At 44.8% G+C, this 23,894-nt stretch overlaps 1 protein-coding gene across 1 annotated transcript in view; it reads left to right on the top strand.

Annotated features, from left to right (window-relative positions):
• The window catches only part of PEAR1 (platelet endothelial aggregation receptor 1), a 142,122-nt gene extending 121,339 nt beyond the window's left edge, over positions 1-20,783 (top strand). The window contains exons 11-25 of the mRNA XM_069728242.1: positions 4,123-4,243; positions 4,472-4,635; positions 10,873-10,975; positions 11,053-11,199; positions 11,405-11,533; positions 11,731-11,859; positions 11,949-12,077; positions 14,424-14,552; positions 14,758-14,886; positions 15,524-15,736; positions 15,823-15,938; positions 16,597-16,711; positions 17,852-17,908; positions 18,134-18,346; positions 19,166-20,783. Of these exons, the coding sequence (XP_069584343.1) occupies positions 4,123-4,243; positions 4,472-4,635; positions 10,873-10,975; positions 11,053-11,199; positions 11,405-11,533; positions 11,731-11,859; positions 11,949-12,077; positions 14,424-14,552; positions 14,758-14,886; positions 15,524-15,736; positions 15,823-15,938; positions 16,597-16,711; positions 17,852-17,908; positions 18,134-18,346; positions 19,166-19,332 (2,061 nt within the window). The 3' untranslated portion in view covers positions 19,333-20,783. The remainder of the gene's footprint in view (positions 1-4,122; positions 4,244-4,471; positions 4,636-10,872; positions 10,976-11,052; positions 11,200-11,404; positions 11,534-11,730; positions 11,860-11,948; positions 12,078-14,423; positions 14,553-14,757; positions 14,887-15,523; positions 15,737-15,822; positions 15,939-16,596; positions 16,712-17,851; positions 17,909-18,133; positions 18,347-19,165) is intronic.
• Positions 20,784-23,894: the final 3,111 nt, after the last annotated feature.

Here is a 23,894-nt window from a genome sequence, read left to right on the forward strand (position 1 = left end):
TTTATTCTGTTGACTCTCAGGATTCAAGCCCAAGCACTTTCCTACTGTCTCCCTCTGGATTAAGATTTTCAAAAAGTTCTGTGACACTCCAGCCAATGTTTAGTAGTTTCTATGGGTGGAAGCTCATAATGATTGCTCAGCAGAAAAAGGGAGCGCTTCTGACTTTTTTTTTTAGTGATTGTTGGGATCATCAGGACCAGGATCCCTACAGATCCGAAAAGGTATCAAATGGTTTTAACATGTTAAACAGTAGGAGGACGCAGGGTCCTGCAGCCTGAGAGCTAAAAGAATGAAAGCAAAATCTTGAGTGCAGTTCTGGTTGTGATAGCGACGGGGTCTGTTCCGCAGGACTGGCGCATAGCAAATGTGGTGCCAATATTCAAAAAGGGCTCTAAAAGTGAACCTGGAAATTATAGGCCAGTAAGTCTAACCTCTATTGTTGGTAAAATATTTGAAGGGTTTCTGAGGGATGTTATTCTGGATTATCTCAATGAGAATAACTGTTTAACTCCATATCAGCATGGGTTTATGAGAAATCGCTCCTGTCAAACCAATCTAATCAGTTTTTATGAAGAGGTAAGCTATAGACTGGACCACGGTGAGTCATTGGACGTGGTATATCTCGATTTTTCCAAAGCGTTTGATACCGTGCCGCACAAGAGGTTGGTACACAAAATGAGAATGCTTGGTCTGGGGGAAAATGTGTGTAAATGGGTTAGTAACTGGCTTAGTGATAGAAAGCAGAGGGTGGTTATAAATGGTATAGTCTCTAACTGGGTCGCTGTGACCAGTGGGGTACCGCAGGGGTCAGTATTGGGACCTGTTCTCTTCAACATATTCATTAATGATCTGGTAGAAGGTTTACACAGTAAAATATCGATATTTGCAGATGATACAAAACTATGTAAAGCAGTTAATACAAGAGAAGATAGTATTCTGCTACAGATGGATCTGGATAAGTTGGAAACTTGGGCTGAAAGGTGGCAGATGAGGTTTAACAATGATAAATGTAAGGTTATACACATGGGAAGAGGGAATCAATATCACCATTACACACTGAACGGGAAACCACTGGGTAAATCTGACAGGGAGAAGGACTTGGGGATCCTAGTTAATGATAAACTTACCTGGAGCAGCCAGTGCCAGGCAGCAGCTGCCAAGGCAAACAGGATCATGGGGTGCATTAAAAGAGGTCTGGATACACATGATGAGAGCATTATACTGCCTCTGTACAAATCCCTAGTTAGACCGCACATGGAGTACTGTGTCCAGTTTTGGGCACCGGTGCTCAGGAAGGATATAATGGAACTAGAGAGAGTACAAAGGAGGGCAACAAAATTAATAAAGGGGATGGGAGAACTACAATACCCAGATAGATTAGCGAAATTAGGATTATTTAGTCTAGAAAAAAGACGACTGAGGGGCGATCTAATAACCATGTATAAGTATATAAGGGGACAATACAAATATCTCGCTGAGGATCTGTTTATACCAAGGAAGGTGACGGGCACAAGGGGGCATTCTTTGCGTCTGGAGGAGAGAAGGTTTTTCCACTAACATAGAAGAGGATTCTTTACTGTTAGGGCAGTGAGAATCTGGAATTGCTTGCCTGAGGAGGTGGTGATGGCGAACTCAGTCGAGGGGTTCAAGAGAGGCCTGGATGTCTTCCTGGAGCAGAACAATATTGTATCATACAATTATTAGGTTCTGTAGAAGGACGTAGATCTGGGTATTTATTATGATGGAACATAGGCTGAACTGGATGGACAAATGTCTTTTTTCGGCCTTACTAACTATGTTACTATGATTGATGTGTGAGCAGATATATGGCAGATGGGATACGTGCAGTATATTTAATGTAGACCACTTACTTTTCTACCCAGACAGTAGTACATATGCCAAATCTAAATCTTGAAGGTCCTGCAGCCTGAGAGTTTACTGAATTTAAGCAAGATCATGTATATTGTTGTGATGGGGATGTGGACAGAAATATGGTAGACAGGACACATATACAAGTGCTTCTCACAAAATTATGATATCATCAAAAAGTTAATTTACTTCAGTTCTTAAATGCAAAAAGTGAAACTCCTATATTATATACAGTCCTTACAAACAGAATGATCTATTTCAAGTGTTTATTTCTGTTAATGTTGATGATTATGGCTTACAGCCAATGAAAACCCAAAAGTCATATCAGTAAATTAGAATAATGAACAAAAAACACCTGCTGCACAGGCTTCCTAAGCATTTGAAAAGGTCCCTTAATCTGTTTCAGTAGCTCTACAATCATGGGGAAGACTGCTGACTTGACAGATGTCCAGAAGGCAGTCATTAACACACTCTACAAGGAGGGTAAGCCACAAAAGGTCATTGCTAAAGAAGCTGGCTGTTCACAGAGTGCTGTATCCAAGCATAGTAATGGAAAGCTGAGTGAAAGGAAAAAGTGTAGTAGAAAAAGGTGCACAAGCAACAGGGATAACCGGAGCCTTGAAAGGATTGTTAAGAAAAGGCCATTCAAAAATTTGGGGGAGATTCACAAGGAGAGGACTGCTACTGGAGTCATTACTTCAAGAGCCATCACACACAGATGTATCCAGGACATGGGCTACAATTGTCGCATTCCTTGTGTCAAGCCACTCATGACCAATAGACAACACCAGAAGCGTCTTACCTGGGCCAAGGAGAAAAAGAACTGGACTGTTGTCAGTGGTCCAAGGTGTTGTTTTCAGATGAAAGTACATTTTGCATTTCATTTGGAAATCAAGGTCCCAGTGTCTGGAGGAAGAGTGGAGAGGCCACAATCCAAGCTGCTTGAGGTCTGGTGTGATGTTTCCACAATCAGTGATGGTTTGGGGAGCCATGTCATCTGCTGGTGTAGGTCCATTGTGTTTTATCAAGACCAAAGTCTGTGCAGCCGACTACTAGGAAATTTTAGAGCACTTCATGCTTTCCTCTGCCGACAAGCTTTTTGGAGATGGAAATTTCATTCTCCAGCAGGACTTGGCCGCTGTCCACACTGCCAAAAGCACCATTACCTGGTTTATAATCAACAGTATCACTGTGCTTGATTGGCCAGCAAACTCGCCTGACCTTAACCCCATAGCGAACCTATGGGGTATTGTCAAGAGGAAGATGAGACACCAGACCCAACAATGCAGACGAGCTGAAGGCTGCTATCAAAGCAACCTGGGCTTCATAACACCTCAGCAGTGCCACAGGCTGATCGCCTCCATGCCACGCTGCATTGATGCAGTAATTGATGCAGTTCTTGATGCCCCGACCAAGTATTGAGTGCATTTACTGAACATACATTTCAGTAGGCCAACATTTGGGATTATAAAATCATTTTTCCAGCTGGTGTTATAAATTATTCTAATTTACTGAGATCATTACTTTTGGGTTTTCATTGGCTGTAAGCCATAATCATCAACATTAACAGAAAGAAATACTTGAAATAGATCACTCTGTAATGACTCTATATAATATGAGTTTCACTTTTTGTATTGAAGTACTAAAATAAATTAACTTTTTGATGATATTCTAATTTTGTCAGAAGCACCTGTATTTTGTGTAGACCCCTTCCTTCCCTCACCAAGGAGCACTATGTACGTTAAATCTGAATCTTACAGTTCTTGGAGCCTGAGCGCTAGCAGAATGAAAGCAAAATCTTGAGTGCATCTCTGGTTGTGATTGGGGTGTGTGATCACAGATGTAGTAGAGGGGAACACATATTTCATGCAGACCCCTTCCTTCTCTAACCAGAGAGAAGTACATGTGCTTCTCTGCTCGCTCTTCGAGGAACCTCTGAGTACTTCTACTTTTTGGGGGTGGTTTGTGGAGTTCTCAATACCCAAACGCCTACTTATCAAAGCTACTAAAAAGTGGTTACAATATATCAAAACATTTTAAAAAGTTTAGCTGTGTAAGTTAAACTATGAGGAGAGGACATGGAGGTTTTTAGGATCCGCAGCGTGAGAGCTAACAGCATGAAAGCAGAAGCAGTGATAAAGGTGAGCAAGTACTGGGTACACCACTCAACAGATGAACTTCTCATTAGCTGTCTGTTGTAGCCCACCCCTCTATATAATCCATACTGACTGCCATTTCGTTACATTGTGTCAGGGAAATCACTGCTCTCAATTCTGTCCTGATGACACCTTTGGAGATGGATGTTCCCAGACGTGCAAGTGCATCAACCACCTTGCATGCTCCCCTACAGACGGCACCTGTGTGTGCAAGGAAGGTGAGTGCACACTGTCTGCTCTGCGGGGAATAAACCCACCATACAGCTTCCACTATTTCATCTGTGTGGGCAATACTTGATGACAGAGGTGCTCATATTGTCAGTACAGATTAAAATATGGTAGCCCCCAAACTGGACTAATCATTGAGGGGTCAGGTGCTTGGACCCTGCAGACCATGCGGCATTACTCGCTGCTTAGCTTATTGAAATCAATGCTCTGTGTTTCAGGTTGGCAGAAAGGCGACTGCTCGGTGCCGTGTCCTAAGGGAAGTTGGGGGTTCAACTGCAATCGGACATGCGAGTGTGCCAACGGGGCGTCCTGCAGCCCCATCACTGGGCACTGCACCTGTACGTCCGGGTGGTATGGGGAGAAGTGTAAGCTCCCCTGCAAGGTGCGAAACACATCTGTGATTATGGCTTATAGCAAAGATTATCGGTTTAGAGAAACATTGCCCCCATAACAGTGCCAATGGCAGTGCCCCATAACACTGTGAGTGACAGTGCCCCATAACAGTGTCAATGACAGTGCCCCATAACAGCGTCAATGACAGTGTCCCATAACAGCGTCAATGACAGTGCCCCTATACCAGTGTCAGTGTCCCCATAACAGCATCAATGACAGTGCCCCTATACCAGTGTCAGTGCCCCTATACCAGTGTCAGTGACAGTAGCTCCTATAACAGCGTCAATGACAGTGCCCCTATACCAGTGTCAGTGACAGTGCACCTATACCAGTGTCAGTCCCAAAAGGAAAAAAAAAAAAAATGGAGAGAAACCAGCTCACCTACTAGGCATTTGTTGTGGGGGAAGCCCGGATGCCGTGCAGTCTTCACGTGAAACAATAGAACAAAATAGAAGAGAAAATCCAGCTTCCAAAAATATCCAATTTATTAAAGTTAAAATCCAAGGTCCAAAAACATGGTTCACAGGAGAGGAGATAGCAGCATGCTACGCGTTTCGAACACTAGGTTCTTTTTCAAAGCTGCCTACTATGCACCAGAATGAGGTTTAAATAGCAACTGTGACCAATCACAGTGAATTAATCCACACCTGATACATCAGTAATTATATACAATAAAAACGCAATAATATTGCAAAAGAGAAAAACAAAGAAAATATATAATACAGACATATAAAAAACATATAATATAACTAAACAGCATTGATCTCTCAGTAATGAAACATGATTTCCTTGCGAGCATTTAAACCCATGGGATAGCAAGTGTTAAGGCAAAACATCCAGTAGGCTTCACGCGTCATTAAGCGTCTTTTCAGATCTCCTCCTCTGGCTGTTATCAGAAGCTTTTCAATGCCGACAACCCGAAGGAATGCAGTATCTCTTTGATGACTGATAATAAAATGCTTAGAGGCGTGAGACATAGAGCGATTATTATTAGTAGAAACAACAATGTCAGTGATATGTTCAGAAATACGCGTCTTTAACATGCGAGTAGTGCAACCTATATAACTTAAATTACATTTAATGCATGTTATCATATAAACTACATTCTTACTATTGCAGTTAATAAATTGCTGAATTTTGTGTTCTTGTCTGTTACTACTATCAGTAAAGGAATGCATAACAATGGAATGCGCACATGTGCGACATTTAGAAGCACCACAATGATAAAAGCCTTTATGATGTAACCATGTGTGGGAGACCTTGCTAGATTTAAATAGGCTGGGTGAAAGAATATCAGACAAAGTGGTAGCCTTTTTTGCAATCACCTGACAGCCTGAAGACAGAATTTTGGAGAGAATCTCATCCTCATAAAGAATAGGAATGTTTTTCAAAATAAGAGATTTGATGTTATTGTATTGAGGACTGTATTTAATGGAGCAGAAATTTTTTTGGTTTTGATGCAATTTACTCTTATTTTTAGATAGCAGCATGTCACTGCGTTTTTTATGTTGTACTATATTTTTGGCTCTATCCAGAGACCAATTAGAGTAGCCTCTTTGTTCTAATTTTTTACAACACAAATCAGTCTCTTGCTTTAAAATGCTAGCATCACTACAATTTTTGGTTATTCTAGTCAGCTCACCCACTGGTATAGACTTTATTGTATGTCCAGGATGACTGCTGGACGCATGTAAAATACTATTACCAGATAAAGGTTTATGAAATGTGGAAGTGGCAATACCAGAGCCAACAGTACTATGCAGCATCAAGTCCAAAAAGGAAATCATGTGTGAATTATGGCTGCATGTAAAACAAAGATTGAATTCATTAGAATTGAGATAACTGAGGAACTCCGGTATGGTAGATACATCGCCACTCCATATGAGGAGCAAATCATCGATATATCTACCATACCAGAATATGTCCATCAAAAATGGATTACAATCCGAATAAAGAAATAATTCCTCCCAGTATGACATACCAAATTAGCAACGGATGGTGAATGTTTGCCTCCCATAGAAACTCCTTTACATTGGAGAAAAAACTGCTGATCAAAGAAAAAATAATTGTGAGTCATTAAAAAAACAATAACCTGCAAGATATAATTGCACAAATCAATGGTGTAATTACTGTACTTATGCAAATGAAATTCAAGTGCTTGAATAACAATATTTTGTGGAATGCAGGTGTACAGAGAGATGACATCACAACTTATCCATTGAAATCCATCACACCATACAATATTAGAGAGCTGATGTAAAACATCTCTCGAATCTCTCAAGAATCCTGGAACTCTCGTAACCAATGGCTGTAAGAGGGAATCTACCCATTGACTAAGATGTTCTGTTAGAGAGAATATACAATATCATTGCGTTTTTATTGTATATAATTACTGATGTATCAGGTGTGGATTAATTCACTGTGATTGGTCACAGTTGCTATTTAAACCTCATTCTGGTGCATAGTAGGCAGCTTTGAAAAAGAACCTAGTGTTCGAAACGCGTAGCATGCTGCTATCTCCTCTCCTGTGAACCATGTTTTTGGACCTTGGATTTTAACTTTAATAAATTGGATATTTTTGGAAGCTGGATTTTCTCTTCTATTTTGTTCTACCAGTGTCAGTGACAGTGGCTTCTATACCAGTGTCAGTGCCCCTATACCAGTGTCAGTGGCTCCTTTAACAGCGTCAATGACAGTGCCTCTATACCAGTGTCAGTGACCGTGGCTCCTATTACAGCGTCAATGACAGTCCCCCTATACCAGTGTCAGTGATAGTGCCCCTATACCAGTGTCAGTGACAGTAGCTCCTATAACAGCGTCAATGACAGTGCCCCTATACCAGTGTCAGTGACAGTACACCTATACCAGTGTCAGTGGCTTCTATACCAGTGTCAGTGACAGTTGGTCCTATAACAGCGTCAATGACAGTGCCCCTATACCAGTATCAGTGCCCCTATACCAGTGTCAGTGACAGTGGCTCCTATAACAGCGTCAATGACAGTGCCCCTATACCAGTGTCAGTGACAGTGGCTTCCATAACAGCATCATTGACAGTGCCCCTATACCAGTGTCAGTGACAGTGGCTCCTATAACAGTGTCAGTGGCTCTTGTGTCAGTGACAGTGCCCCATAGCAGCGTCAATGACAGTGCCCCATAATAGTGTCAGTGCCCCATTACAGTGGCAGTGCCCCCATAACCGTGTCATAGACAGTGCCCCTACAACAGTGACAGTGGCCCCATAACAGTGTCAGTGACAGTAGCTCCTATAACAGCGTCAATGACAGTGCCCCTATACCAGTGTCAGTGACAGTGCACCTATACCAGTGTCAGTGACAGTGGCTTCTATACCAGTGTCAGTGCCCCTATACCAGTGTCAGTGACAGTGGCTCCTATAACAGCATCAATGACAGTGCCCCTATACCAGTGTCAGTGCCCCTATACCAGTGTCAGTGACAGTGGCTCCTATAACAGCGTCAATGACAGTGCCCCTATACCAGTGTCAGTGACAGTGGCTCCTATAACAGCGTCAATGACAGTGCCCCTATACCAGTGTCAGTGACAGTGGCTCCTATAACAGCATCAATGACAGTGCCCCTATACCAGTGTCAGTGACAGTGCACCTATACCAGTGTCAGTGAAAGTGGCTTCTATATCAGTGACAGTGCCCCTATACCAGTGTCAGTGACAGTGCCCCTATATCAGTGTCAGTGACTTCTATAACAGTGTCAGTGACTGTGGCTTCTATAACAGTGTCAGTGACAGTGCCCCATAACAGCGTCAATGTGAGTGCCCCATAACAGCATCAATGACAGTGCCCCTATACCAGTGTCAGTGACAGTGGCTCCTATAACAGTGTTAGTGGCTCTTGTGTCAGTGACAGTGCCCCATAGCAGCGTCAATGACATTGCCCCATAACAGTGTCAGAGCCCCATTACAGTGGCAGTGCCCCCATAACCGTGTCATAGACAGTGGCCCCATAACAGTGTCAGTGACAGTAGCTCCTATAACAGCGTCAATGACAGTGCCCCTATACCAGTGTCAGTGACAGTGCACCCATAACAGTGTCAGTGACAGTGGCTCCTATAACAGCGTCAATGACAGTGCCCCTATACCAGTGTCAGTGCCCCTATACCGGTGTCAGTGACAGTGGCTCCTATAACAGCGTCAATGACAGTGCCCCTATACCAGTGTCAGTGACAGTGGCTCCTATAACAGTGTCAGTGGCTCTTGTGTCAGTGACAGTGCCCCATAGCAGCGTCAATGACATTGCCCCATAACAGTGTCAGTGCCCCATAACAGTGGCAGTGCCCCCATAACCGTGTCATAGACAGTGCCCCTATAACAGTGACAGTGGCCCCATAACAGTGTCAGTGACAGTAGCTCCTATAACAGCGTCAATGACAGTGCCCCTATACCAGTGTCAGTGACAGTGCACCTATACCAGTGTCAGTGGCTTCTATACCAGTGTCAGTGCCCCTATACCAGTGTCAGTGACAGTGGCTTCTATAACAGCATCAATGACAGTGCCCCTATACCAGTGTCAGTGCCCCTATACCAGTGTCAGTGACAGTGGCTCCTATAACAGCGTCAATGACAGTGCTCCTATACCAGTGTCATTGCCCCTATACCAGTGTGTCAGTGACAGTGGCTCCTATAACAGCGTCAATGACAGTGCCCCTATACTAGTGTCAGTGACAGTGGCTCCTATAACAGCGTCAATGTCAGTGCCCCTATACCAGTGTCAGTGACAGTGCACCTATACCAGTGTCAGTGGCTTCTATATCAGTGATAGTGCCCCTATACCAGTGTCAGTGACAGTGCCCCTATACCAGTGTCGGTGACAGTGCCCCTATATCAGTGTCAGTGACTTCTAAAACAGTGTCAGTGACTGTGGCTTCTATAACAGTGTCAGTGACAGTGCCCCATAACAGCGTCAATGTCAGTGCCCCCATAACAGCATGAATGACAGTGCCCCTATACCAGTGTCAGTGGCTCTTGTGTCAGTGACAGTGCCCCATAGCAGCGTCAATGACAGTGCCCCATAAGTGTCAGTGCCCCATTACAGTGGCAGTGCCCCCATAACCGTGTCAGAGACACATATAACAGTGTCAGTGGCCTCTTAAGTGTCAGTGACAGTGCTCCTATAACAGTGTCAGTGACAGTGGCTCCATAACAGTGTCCGTGTCAGTGCCCCCGTGTCAGAGACTGTGCCCCCATAACAGTAACAGTGCCCTCGTTGGTATCACAGTGCCCTCGTTGGTATCAGACAGTGCCCTCATAGTTTATTTACAGTAGTGGTATAACACTGCCATTCATAGTGCCCTCATCACAGTGGCAGCAAGACTGCGGAGACCTGTGTGTCGTAACCAGTGCCTTCCCCCGTCCCACCACTCCGTAATAAAAGATACCAACAATCCTGGATGGGTTGAACAGGTCGGTCACAGTTTTATTATTTGCAAAGTAGAGAAGGGCAATTACACATCGTGACGCACTCATTGCTGAAGGCCCCATCCGACGACCGCTGGGCCAGCAAGCCGATGAGAGGTTACGAACCTTTGCCCCCCTCTACCTACCGCCACTGTGACGTATATAAAAGAACATTTTTTTTTTTTTTTTAAATCTAAAATTCAAAACATTTTAACAATAATAGCGCAGTACATTTACCAGTTTATAAGGGAGGGAGGGTGGGACAACAGCTTCCAAGGGTCAGCCGGGGAGAAAGAGGGAGAACCTGGTCCCGTCGCTAGCATTTAACCCCTGAGGGTGTGGCCTAACTCCCCTCTTCTCCCCGGTTGGTCCGCTGGTCGTCCCAATTATGACCTCACCTGGGGAGGTAGTGGGAGGGAGGAATTGGGCACTGCACTGATTTCCCCTCTAGCTATCCCTTAGGGGCTCCGCAGTCAGAGGCACGTGGGTCAGCCGGGGAGAAAGAGGGAGAACCTGGTCCCGTCGCTAGCATTTAACCCCTGAGGGTGTGGCCTAACTCCCCTCTTCTCCCCGGTTGGTCCGCTGGTCGTCCCAATTATGACCTCACCTGGGGAGGTAGTGGGAGGGAGGAATTGGGCACTGCACTGATTTCCCCTCTAGCTATCCCTTAGGGGCTCCGCAGTCAGAGGCACGTTCCTTATACAGTGCCGTGCCTACCATAGTTGCTCATCCCACTGCATGTCATAGTGTCACCTGTCCCTCTCGAAAGGATGATCTGTGACTGCTCCTCTGTACACAGGCGGGAAACTACGGGCCTGGCTGTAACCAGAGGTGTGAGTGTAAGAACTCTGACGGCTGCAATCCCATCACTGGCACCTGCAGATGTCTCCCAGGATGGACGGGTGAGGGACGCCTGGAAGATGATGGATAGATGGTGATAGTGGGGTTTCAACACTTCCTAATATATTCTGTCTTTTAGGGGAGCACTGTGAGAATGTCTGTAGAGAAGGACACTGGGGGAGGAGCTGTAATATGCCCTGCACCTGTAAAAATGGGGCGTCCTGCTCCGCGGAGGACGGATCCTGCACCTGTACTGCCGGATTCCAGGGCACCAACTGCGAGAACAGTAAGAAAATGCTTCTCTTTATGCTCAGTGTCGCCCTCTGCTGAGCAGTGAGAGCGACGTCGTGACCTCTTCCAGGCATCTCCTAGTGGCCATGTCTGGTACTGCAGCTTCACTTTAATAAATCAGTCAGAACTGCAGTACCCTATATAACCTGAGAACAGATGTGTTGCTATTTTTCATAGGTAAAACTTATTTCCTGTTTCAGGCTGCTCTCCCGGACGTTACGGGAAGAAATGCACCTTCTACTGTAAATGCTCTAACTACTCCACGTGTAATCCCACCGATGGATCTTGTACATGTTCTCCCGGCTGGAAAGGCAACGACTGCTCTGAGCGTAAGTTCAAAATTGGACAATAGACCATTACTCTCCACCGTTTGGGGGCCCATTTAGGATCAGCTCTAAACTTCCTACAAAGAGGTTGTTTTACACTTTTTGGACCAGTGGTGGTATTACATAGGTACTGTATGGCAGTTTTATATGAGCACTGTTTGGTCCTTTTACTTATTAGTCTGACTTTCCTGTCTTTTCAGCATGTTCTTCAGGATTTTGGGGGAAGGACTGTACCAGTTCCTGTTACTGTCATTATGGAGGACACTGCAGTCCTATAGATGGGAGGTGCGACTGTCTACCGGGCTGGACTGGAAAGTCGTGCTCTGATGGTAACGCAGCTCTGTATTTCGGACATATCTGTATGCAGGTGTGAGCATATTAGATTGAGTCACTGACTATATGGCACTTTTTATTTTAGCTTGTCCTTTAGGATTATGGGGGAAAGACTGCGCTAACACCTGCTACTGCCAACATGGAGGGCAATGTAACGCCAACGATGGCACTTGTGCCTGCCTGGCGGGATGGACCGGGAAAACATGCTCTGAAGGTAAGACCACCATGGCTCAATGGCATAATATGCTACCAGTAACCGGGCAAGGAAAGTCTCTTCCACAAGTCCAGTATTGAGCCCCTGATCCACCAATCACGCGTGTGTTGTACTTAACGATCTATTATTCATTCCCTTTCACTCTTTAATTATTTCTGCTGTTCACTGAATTCTCACATAAAATTTCAAAAATGTATGTATGTATGTGTTTGTGTATGCATGTATGTATGTACAGTATGTATGTTGTTACGGTATATTTTTTTCGACATTTTTTTCCTTCTATAGCTAGCCCTAACCTTCACCCTAAGTTTAGCATTAACCCTAACCTTAGTTTTTAACTTTCACCGTAACCTTCATCCTAGCCTTCACCCTAACCTTGACCCTAACCTTCATCTTAGCCTTCACACTAACTTTAGCATTAACATTAGCCTTACTCCTTACCCTAACTTTCACCAAACTTCAGCCTAACCTTCACTCTAGCCCTATCTTTCACGCTAATAATAGCGTTCATCCTAACCACAGCCTTCACGCTAACCTTACTTTTCAGCATAGCCCTATCATTAACCTTAACCTTAGTCTATACCCTATCCCTAGCCTTTTCCCTATCGCTAAACTTCACCCTATCCCTAGCCTTCACCCAAACCCTAGCCTCCACCCTATCAAAAAGTACTGATTAATGTGTTGTACAGATGATTCAATACTGATTTCATTCATTAGCTACTCATCGAAGATGATTTTGTCATTGGTTACTGCGCTCTGCGTAAATAATGACCGAGATGACAGAGCTCAGTACCATGAAATGAGACTTATGATCTCTGTCACTGCCTATGCAGAGCACATCAACTGATGGCAAACTCAGATTGACTGCTGCGCTATGCATACGCGGCCACTCACTGTGCTGCTCCAAGAAGAAGAAGTTTGTCGGCGCCACACATTTGAGAGCGGTAGGGGCATAATTTTGTCTCAACATAGACATTGGTGCCCTCGTGGCTCCCTTCATGCTACGCCATGGCTTGTGAGGCCCCGAGTGCCCATCCCTGAAAATGATTACTTTGTCATACTCCGACCCTTCAGATCCTGCCGTTGAGATAACATTAGATATCAGTTTGGCATTGTGTGTTTATTTTAAGGAAATGGCACCATGCACACACAACATATTGGGGTCAGGGGGCCACCCTCACAGTCGTGTATGTAAACAACATATTGAGTCAGGGAGCTGCCCTCCACAGCCGTATATATACACACACTATATTGAGTCAGGAGGTCCCCCCTCACAGTTGTGTATATACACACAACATATTAGGGTCAGGGGGCCACCCTCACAGTCGTGTATGTACACAACATGTTGGGGTCAGGGGGCCACCACTCACAGCCGTGTATATACACAACATATATGGGTCAGGGGGCCGCCCCTCCATGCCGTGTATGTACACAACATATTGGGGTCAGGGGGATGCCACTCACAGCCGTGTATATACACACAACATATAGGGGTCAGGGGGCCGCCCCTCCAAGCCATGTATATACACACACAACATATTGGGGTCAGGGGGCCGCCACTCACAGCCATGTATACACACAACATATAGGAGGCCGCCCCCTCACAGCCGTGTATATACACACACAACATATAGGGGTCAGGGGGCCGCACCTCACGGCCGTGTATATACACACAACATATAGGGGTCAGGGGGCCGCCCCTCACAGCCATGTATATACACACAACATATAGGAGGCCGCCCCCTCACAGCCGTGTATATACACACACAACATATAGGGGTCAGGGGGCCGCACCTCACAGCCGTGTATATACACACAACATATATGGGTCAGGGGGCCACCCCTCACAGCCATGTATATACACACAACATATAGGAGGCCGCCCCCTCACAGCCATGTATATACACACAACATATAGGAGGCCGCTCCTTCACAGCCGTGTATACACACAACATATAGGGGTCAGGGGGCCGCACCTCACAGCCGTGTATATACACACACAACATATAAGGGTCAGGGGGCCGCACCTCACAGCCATGTATATACACACAACATATAGGAGGCCGCCCCCTCACAGCCGTGTATATACACACACATTAAGGGGTCAGGGGGCCGCACCTCACAGCCGTGTATATGCACACAACATATAGGGGTCAGGGGGCCACCCCTCACAGCCATGTATATACACACAACATATAGGGGTAAGGGGGCCGCCCCTCAGCTGTGTTTATCACTTTGATCTCTCATTATTGCTGCTTACGATAATATCTGGACACGCAATACCCCTTATAATGATATGTGTTCCGCCAATTGTTCATAACGGACACTGTGTTCTGCTTTGCATAGTCTGCCCCCTGGGGACATACGGCGAAAACTGCATGAGCAAATGCAGATGCCAAAATGGAGCCGAATGTGACCACACGACTGGGAAGTGCTCCTGTATGCCTGGATATCACGGCCCCTATTGTGACAATCGTGAGTGAAGATGGCAATATATATATGTATGTATGTCACCACAGCTGGTCAAAGTGCACTTCAGCTTTGTCTAATGGAGTCTGCAGGAGTCTGAAATCCACCTTCTGTCCTATCAGAGGTTCAGACTGCTCCATCCTCCACACATCACAAGCTTTATAGAAAGGGGTTCTCCATTAGTTATATCTTCCTTATTTTCCACCATCAGGGTGCCCTTCTAGGACCTACGGGCTCAGATGCCACCAGGTCTGTGACTGCCTCCACAATTCCACCTGCGACCACGTGACGGGTCATTGCCAATGTGAGACGGGTTGGTCCGGATCACGCTGTGAAAAAGGTATGGAGATCTTCTTCAGATCAATGACCTTCAGGAGACTTTTTTCTCCCATGTCATGGAGACGTAGCCTAAAATATCTTCTGAAGACTAAGGATGAGGCTTGACATCCTGATGCCAACTTTTATGGCTCAGTGATGTGTGTTCATCCCATTTTCCTGAAGGGACACACACCAGAACTAAAACAATTAATGTGCTTGAGACAGAAAATGTATTTACTTTCAATTCTGTGTGAGGAATGGGCAGTAAGGGACCTTACGGTTGCCCATCGAAGTTCCCAGTTTTCCTGGTATCTTCCGTACGGTGTGACATATGGAATGGTCTCAGCAGCTGAGTCTACACCATACCTGGGAGGTGCCGGCTGTGTTATTCAGCCAGCACCTTCCTCTAACGACAGCAATGGCCAATTGCTGCTTTTAAACCTTTAAATGTAGATCTGTAGATCAATCTTTGCCAAAGGCATCTAAGATATGTGATTTGTGGTGTAAATAAAAATGTTTTATCGATCTTGGAAGAATGGAGGAAAAGAGAAGAAAGCACTGGATTGGGCTTATTCTATTGCACTGCATTTAATGCTCCTTCTGTGGGTGCCTTTCCCTTCCTGCCTAGTCATTTCCATGGTAATGTCTTTTTTACTCAGCACCTGATGTTCCATTTACCATGGTTCCGAAAACGTCTGTGAGCGCCGACTCAATCGGACCTATGATTGGCATCATCGCTTTAGTCATCTTGGTGGTAGCGTTAATTGTCTTATTTATGGTCTACCGTCACTGGCAGAAAGACAAGGAGAGCCGTAACTTAGCCGTAGCGTACACGTCTACCAGGCCGGCCAGCTCTGTATATGAAGTCCCAGGTGGGTAGACGCAAAAATGTGACCAAACAAGGATATTTCGAAAACGTCCTTTGGTCGATGATCTCATTGTTGCTCCATTTTTATAGACGTGCCTCCAAGTTACATGCACTACTACACCAACCCCAGCTATCACACGCTGTCCCAGTGTGCACCCAACCCACCACCGGTGCCAAGCAATCAGGACAGACCAGGCTCCAAGAAGGTAACATGCCCTTAACATGCCTTTAAGATCTTTCTTGTGCATACATAGTCTATGATCTGAACTCTCGAGATACCAGAAGGATCTTACAAATTTAGTCGGTAGTAACCCAAGGTTTGAGCCAAATTTTTGGCCAAGGCAGAACAGGCTCCGAGAAATTAACGTGTCCTTATGGTCTTTTATAGCATATTCTACATTGATGTCTCTAGAGATGCCAGAAGGGTCTTCCAGATCCATGGTCAGTAATAAACCAAGGGTTGAGACAAATGTTTGGCTAGGAGAGGCCAAGCTCCAAAGAGGTAACATGCCTTAGGGTCTTTCTTGAACATACATAGATAACATTGTGGACTCCCAAGACACCAGAAGGGTCTTCCAGATTCACGGTTGGTGGTAACTCAAGGGTTGCGCTAAATTTTTGACCAGGACAGACCATGCTATAAGGTGTTATGATCATGTTACCTTGAGCATACATAGTCGACAATGTGGACTCTCGAGGTACCAGAAGGGTTTTCCCAGTTCCTTCAAGACTTGAGCCATGTTTTTGAAAATGTCATGATGTCTTCATCTCTATCATAAAAATTGCTCTTAAATTTGACTCCCTTTTCTTCATACATAAAGATTGATAGAATAATGATATACCTATTATTAATTTTTTATCTAGATGAATCCTCATTTTTCTAATGTGATGAACGCGGAAAGAGAGAGAATGAGCTCCTACAGTTCCGACCACAATGCCACATTGCCAGCCGACTGGAAACATCAGACAGCACCTAAAGGTACAAAACAACATCAAAGAGTTGTCCATAGTAGGTCAATACGATGGTATGACTGACCTGCTGTAGTTGCGAGGCGCTCACTTTGGAGAATCAATGAAGTGCAGTTAGCTCATGCTCATCATACTGGTTGAGATCCATGCATGGAAATTATCACAGAAACTTCCCTTGCTTGGAGGAATGGTGGTTCTTTAGAAAAGCTTAACATGGAGTTCCTTCGATCTGATCGGATTTCTTATGACACATACATTTAGCTTCGAGATGAAGTGTCCTCCATGGATTATCTTCATAGTGAACATTGGAGCAATGTTGGAAGACAGAATAGTTTGATCCAACAGCTGAGATGAATCGGCTTTGTTCCCATGTGACCCACACACAAAGCATGTTGTATGTTAGGAACAACTGGTGGGTACATTGACCATATAACCATTGACCCCAACTCCAGTTTTCACGTGAAACAATCCATGACACCTGAGAATTGTAATTTTTATATATTATTGGCAGAAAAGTTTTATTTTTGTAGCACTTACGTACTTGCCTAAATGGGATTATACAGGGTGTTTATGGGAATTCTGGGTTACTATGGTCAGACTCCTGGAAGACCCCTATAAGTCTGAAACATTACGATTAACTAAGCATCTGGATAGTCAATAATGCAGTCAAGGCCAAGTCCCTGGTGGTTTGTGGAATATTGAGCATCTTGATCCCTAGTGGTTAATAAAATATTGAAAGGTCATTAGAATAAATCTAGATCCCTTGTGGTCAGTTGACTATAAAGAGGTTTAATCCCTGGTGGATAGTGTAATATTGGGAGCAAAGTTCCTTGGTTGTCAATAGACTATTGAGAGTCATGATCCCTAGTGGTCAGTGGAATATTATGAGTCTTTATTCCTAGTGGTTAGTGAAATATTGAGTATTGGCGGCGAGTGGAATATTGAGAGTTTTGATCTCTGATGGTCCAGTAGCTTGCTATTACGTAAGACTTGCTGGTCCCTGGTGGATCAGTGGCATATTAAACTAGTATTTTGCTCTGCAATGGCTGAAGCCAAATAGATTGGGGCCTAAATGGAGAAAGAGAATTTAAAATATGCAAAAGGAAAGGTAACTTTTTTATTAGTAATTTTAATACTGTCTTAATTTCAGGACGAAATGGCATAGACCGAAGTTACAGTGTTGGAGTTTACTATAATAAGGGAAATGGTGAGTACACAATGATGGGTGTTTTACTCCATACTGTAGTTTACTCTACCCTCTAGATTTTAGATATTGGAAAGGCCAAGTTTGGGGGCAAAATTTGCCCCTTTTGGTTCTCATAGATCAAAGATTGGCAGCAAAAACATCTCCATTTCTTTAAGTGGAACTCTTGACAAGCTCCAAATCCCTCGATGACAGTTGACATAATTAATGTAAACTGTTTCTTTCCAGAATACGTGAAAGACTCTGCTCTCAGTATCAGTAACAGCTCCCTGAACAGTGAGAATCCATATGCCACTATCAAAGATCTTCCGATGCTGATGTCCAGAACTTCAGAGGGGAATTACATGGAGATGAAGTCTCCAGTCCATCGAGAAATGTCCTATGCAGAAATCGGACTATTTGATGAAGAAGCCATGTACCAAGTGGATTCACAGGAGCAAGGTGAGATCACTAGGTAACTAGTAACTAGGCAACTATTAATCTAGAATCTACTGTAGATCAAGGACTGGTTGCTTTAAATGGCTAGGCTACTTTCACACTTCCGTCGGTACAGGCCCGTCGCAATGCTTCGGGCCGACGTACCGACGGATGTTGTGAAATAACTGCACAACGTGGGCAGCGGATGCAGTTTTTCAACGCATCCGCTGACCATTCTGCAGACCGGGGAGGAGGGGGCGGAGGTTCGGCCGCGCATGCGCTGTCGAAAATGGTGGACGCGACGCACAAAAAAGTTACATGGAACTTTTTTTGTGCTGACGGTTTCCCAAAACATGACGCATCCGTCACACGACTGATGCGACGAGTGGCAATCTGTCGCGATCCGTCTCTAATACAAGTGTATGGGAAAAAAACGCATCCTGCAACCACATTTGCAGGATCCGTTTTTTCCCCAAACCGACAGATTGTGACGGAGCTCTAAAGACGGAAGTGTGAAAGTAGCCTTAGTCAATGGACGCTGGTCTTGTAAACAATTTAGGTTCTTACATCTTGATGTATACCTGAAAGAATCAAGATTTGGGCTGCCTTTCCAGGTTGTCCAACCTAGAGCCTTATAGCCAGATGATGTCCATCTTTATTGGATCTATAGTAGCTTCAAAGAAAGGGGATATAGGTCAAAACCATGGGCCTTTATACTCTAGATTAGGAGTCTCAGGTCTTATCTTACTTGTCTAAACTTGCCCTGAATTTCATGTTCAGCTATGTATGTTTTTATTGTCCGCAGACGGTAAAAATAATATAGACTTCACTTCTTGCTTGTAGACAGCTTCATACGAGGAGCAGCAGCCGCCTCCACCAGTTCTCCTCGAAACAGCCTTCAGACGAACCATTACGACTCTCCCAAAAACAGCCACATTCCCAGCCACTACGACATGCCTCCAGTCCGACAGTATCCCCCATCGCCCGGAACAAAGCGCAAAGCCCGATGATTACACTGACAAGAAGTGTTTATGTCAGATACCTCCAATTGAACCTTTATGAAGCCCAAGCTGGGACTTATGGTATCTTCTGGATCTTCTTGCCGATCTGTGAAACTAATTTTTACTTGGTTTAAAGAATGAGAGTCACACATTTTGCTGGGGGTACAATTAAGATGAAGGTTCGTCCTCACTGTGAATAAACTGCATGGTTTTAAATATGTGTTTTAGCTTTGGAGACTGGATTCTCCTAAGGTTTTCTAGAAGATATCATGGAGGCTGGACTATCCGATGAGTCTTGGTAAAGGCATGTATCACATCTGGTTATGATAGATATGGGATGCATAAGTGTTCTAGAAGGCTTCTTCTATCATCTAGTGATATAGAATTGGTAATCAGCCTTCTAAACAAACTACTTCAATAACAACTTATGTAGGCGCAGTCTTCTAGAAGGCAACTATGTCATAATGGACGCAGGATGAGCCTTTTTGAAGGCATGTACACTATCTGGCCATAATGGTGATGGGACTCAGAGGTGTTCTCAAAGGCATCTTCTATCTTCCAAAGAATGAACAGAGTTCTTCCATAATGTCTTATGTAGAAGCAATCTAGACGACAACTATGTTTGATTGAAGCTGAACTCTTTAATGAGTCTTGGTGAAGGCATCTACCATATCTGGTCATTATATAAAAAGGACTCATAAAATTCTTGAAGACTTTTTCTATTTTCTTGTGATGAGGCCACGCCCATTAGACCTAGAAACAGACTTCTTTTACAGCATCTTAACTAATATAGATGCAAATTCTAGAAGGCAACTATGTTGTGATAGATGCTGGACTCTTTAATAAGTCTTGGTGAAGGCATCAACCACATCTCGCTATGATGGACATGAGACTGAAAATTGTTCTCAAAGGCGTTTTCAATCATTCTAGATATAGACTTCAGCCATCAGACCACTAAATAGACGTCTTTGATTACCTCCTATGCATATGCTGTCTTCTTGAAGGCATCTACAACAGCTTCTATCAATGTCATCTAGTTTGTCAAACATCTACTGCTTGTAAAACGGATCTTATCTAGTGACAACTATGTAGACATCAACTCAAGTTCTCAGAAATTGAATCTTGACTTGACTTGCGAAGTCTACCTGAAGATGTTCTTTGCTTTTCTTAGGAATTGTGCATGATCTGTTTGTTGAAGGTTCCACCTCACCTTGAAATGGAGAAAGCTTTGATAATACTTCATGAGGCATCCAATCTTCTTGATGTTAGACTGCTCATATAGAATTCTAGATAGTACAGATGCTGTGTGCGGACACTTCAGATGGAGAAGAGAAGGGTTATCAGTCTGGATCGTAGGTATTGTGTCTGCTATATTGACGTTCTCAATGTGATGAAGAAATGTAGAAAATAACATGGAAATTCCAAAGTGTTATTAAAATAAAGTGATTGATTAAAATAAATCAATTTTACATGTGTTGTTTTGTATCTTATATCAAGTGCATGTTTGGATCTATCTATCCAATCAAGCTGAATTTGCCATAGATAACCACTATGTGCCTGGTGGTCTTTAGTGGGGGTCCCAGCTCTGTGATGTTGTTACTCCCACATATTGCATATAGTTAAGGGTTGTCATGATGAGACCACTCTTTTATCCGCACTTAATGCTCTTTGGGACATATCTGGTGTCTGGTCTACAACAATGAGAAGGCATGTTATGTCAGTAAGTCACAGATTGTGGCCCATACTGATACCACAGGGCAAAAAGAACGAATGGAGGATGTACACAAGGCACACAGCGCTGTGAGACAGGCGGGGATGGCTCAGGTGAATCCTTTGTTATCTGGACACCTTCATTAATAAATCATGTGATCACAAGTCGTCCGTCTATTGACTAGAGAATGAGGACCAGATACTGATATCCCACAACTGACATGTCCTGAAAGGAGAGCAGGCAGCTGTGTGCACAAGTCAAGTTACCAGACAGCGAAGGAGAAGGTACCACGGGGGAATACCGAAAATGACAGCTTGCGACAAGTGGAGAAGGTGAGATAGATGGAAACTCAAGAATTCAGCAGCAATCTGTAGGCACCAGGATACATGCCTATATCCCTAACCTGACTTATAGTCAGCTCAACTGGCCCAACTATGTGTTTGGTGGTCTTGAGTTGAAGTCCCACATCTGTGATGTTCTTCTACTCACATAGGGTATAATGCCAGGGGTTGTCATGATGACACCACATCTTTGATATCAAACCTCTTTGGAACCACCTCTTTGGCTTTCCTTGGAAGCCCCTGAATGCCATCCATTGACTCTTGATACCTTATTACAGCTCCTCCAAACACAACGCAAACTCATTTCAAACCCCATGATATCCCACTCACTCAAAATGTAAGATTCACTAAAATACTCCTTCGCCATTATCTCTGCCTTTTTACTTTTAGCACCCATGTGGAGTAACACTGATTCACTCCAGGCGCAGAGTCCTAACTCGTGCTCCCTGTGTGGATCGCAGCTGGGGGGCGTTAGACTTTGCCACCTATTTAACGATTCAATGTAGTTGATATGCGGATCCCCAGCAAAATCTGCATCGTGTGCACATACCCTTAGATGACCAGGTGTTGATCTGCGAATGCTTCAGCAAGGCTGGAATTGGGCACTTTGTTCTTTGCGAAGGATGTATGAATCAAGCCACATACAAGGTTATTCAGGGAAAACAGTTGATTCCTTCTGCTCAGGCAATGTTCCCCAACTCTGAGGACTGTTTCTTCCAGCAGGACAATGCGCCATGCCTCACAGCTAGGTCAATCAAGGTGTGGATGAAGGACCACCACATCAAATCCATGTCATGGGCAGCCCAATCTCCAGACCTGAACCCCATTGAAAACCTCTGGAATGTAATCAAGAGGAAGATGGATAATCACAAGCCATCAAACAAAGAAGAACTGCTTACATTTTTGTACCAGGAGTGGCATAAGGTCACCCAGAAGCAGTGTGAAAGACTGGTGGAAAGCATGCCAAGATGCATGAAGGCTGTGATTAAAAATCATGGTTATTCCACAAAATATTGATTTCTGAACTCTTCCTGAGTTAACACATTAGTATTGTTGTTTCTAAATGACTATGAACTTGTTTTCTTTGCATTATTTGAGGTCTGAAAGCAATGGGGTTTTTTTTTCTAATTTTGACCATTTCTCCTTTTCAGAAAACAAATACAAAATGTATTGCTTGGAACTTCGGAGATATGTTGTCAGAAGTTTATAGAATAAAAGAACAATTTACATTTTACTCAAAAATATACCTAAAAAGAGAAAAATCAGACAAACTGAACATTTTGCAGTGGTCTCTTAATTTTTGTCAAATAAATCTGTATATAAAAGCCGTCACTCAGCTCCGTGGTCTGGTAACGGAAGTATAGGGGGCTTCCAGGTTACTGGCAGCACAAAGACTCCTCCCAAGAGCCACCCAGTGCCAGTTGTGCCCCCAAATCTACATGCTCCCTCCCTTCCGCCTCAAGGGCCTGACCCGCAGTAAGCAGACACATTTTATTCATACACCCTCATATTCACTTATAAAGAACTAGCTATTGAACCCATTCTACGCGCGGGTGGCGAGCATTTATATTGGTATATGGTCTCCATCCTGGTATGTGCTGCTCCATCCTGCGTCACCATCCTGTCATGTGCTGCTCCATCCTGCGTTCCCATCCTGTCATGTGCTGCTCCATCCTGCGTCCCCATTCTGTCATGTGCTGCTCCATCCTGCGCCCCCATTCTGTCATGTGCTGCTCCATCCTGCATCCCCATCCTGTCATGTGCTGCTCCCATCCTACGTCCCCATCCTGTCATGTGCTGCTCCCATCCTGCACCCCCGTTCTGTCATGTGCTGCTCCCATCCTGCGCCCCCGTTCTGTCATGTGCTGCTCCCATCCTGCGCCCCCGTTCTGTCATGTGCTGCTCCCATCCTGCGCCTCCATTCTGTCATTTGCTGCTCCCATCCTGTCATGTGCTGCTCCCATCCTGCGTCCCCATCCTGTCATGTGCTGCTCCCATCCTGCACCCCCGTTCTGTCATGTGCTGCTCCCATCCTGCGCCCCCGTTCTGTCATGTGCTACTGCCATCCTGCGTCCCCATCCTGTCATGTGCTGCTCCTATCCTGCACCCCCGTTCTGTCATGTGCTGCTCCCATCCTGCGCCCCCGTTCTGTCATGTGCTGCTCCCATCCTGCGCCCCCGTTCTGTCATGTGCTGCTCCCATCCTGCGCCCCCGTTCTGTCATGTGCTGCTCCCATCCTGCTCCCCTGTTCTGTCATGTGCTGCTCCCATCCTGCTCCCCTGTCCTGTCATGTGTTGCTCCCATTCTGCGCCCGTTCTGTCATGTGCTGCTGCCATCCTACGCCCGTTCTGTCATGTGCTGCTGCCATCCTGCGCCCGTTCTGTCATGTGCTGCTCCCATCCTGCGCCCGTTCTGTCATGTGCTGCTGCCATCCTGCGCCTGTTCTGTCATGTGCTGCTCCCATCCTGCGCCCCTGTTCTGTCATGTGCTGCTCCCATCCTGCGCCCCTGTTCTGTCAT

The sequence above is a fragment of the Ranitomeya imitator genome, chromosome 1, assembly GCF_032444005.1.
Source record: "Ranitomeya imitator isolate aRanImi1 chromosome 1, aRanImi1.pri, whole genome shotgun sequence".
Lineage (NCBI taxonomy): Eukaryota > Metazoa > Chordata > Amphibia > Anura > Dendrobatidae > Ranitomeya > Ranitomeya imitator.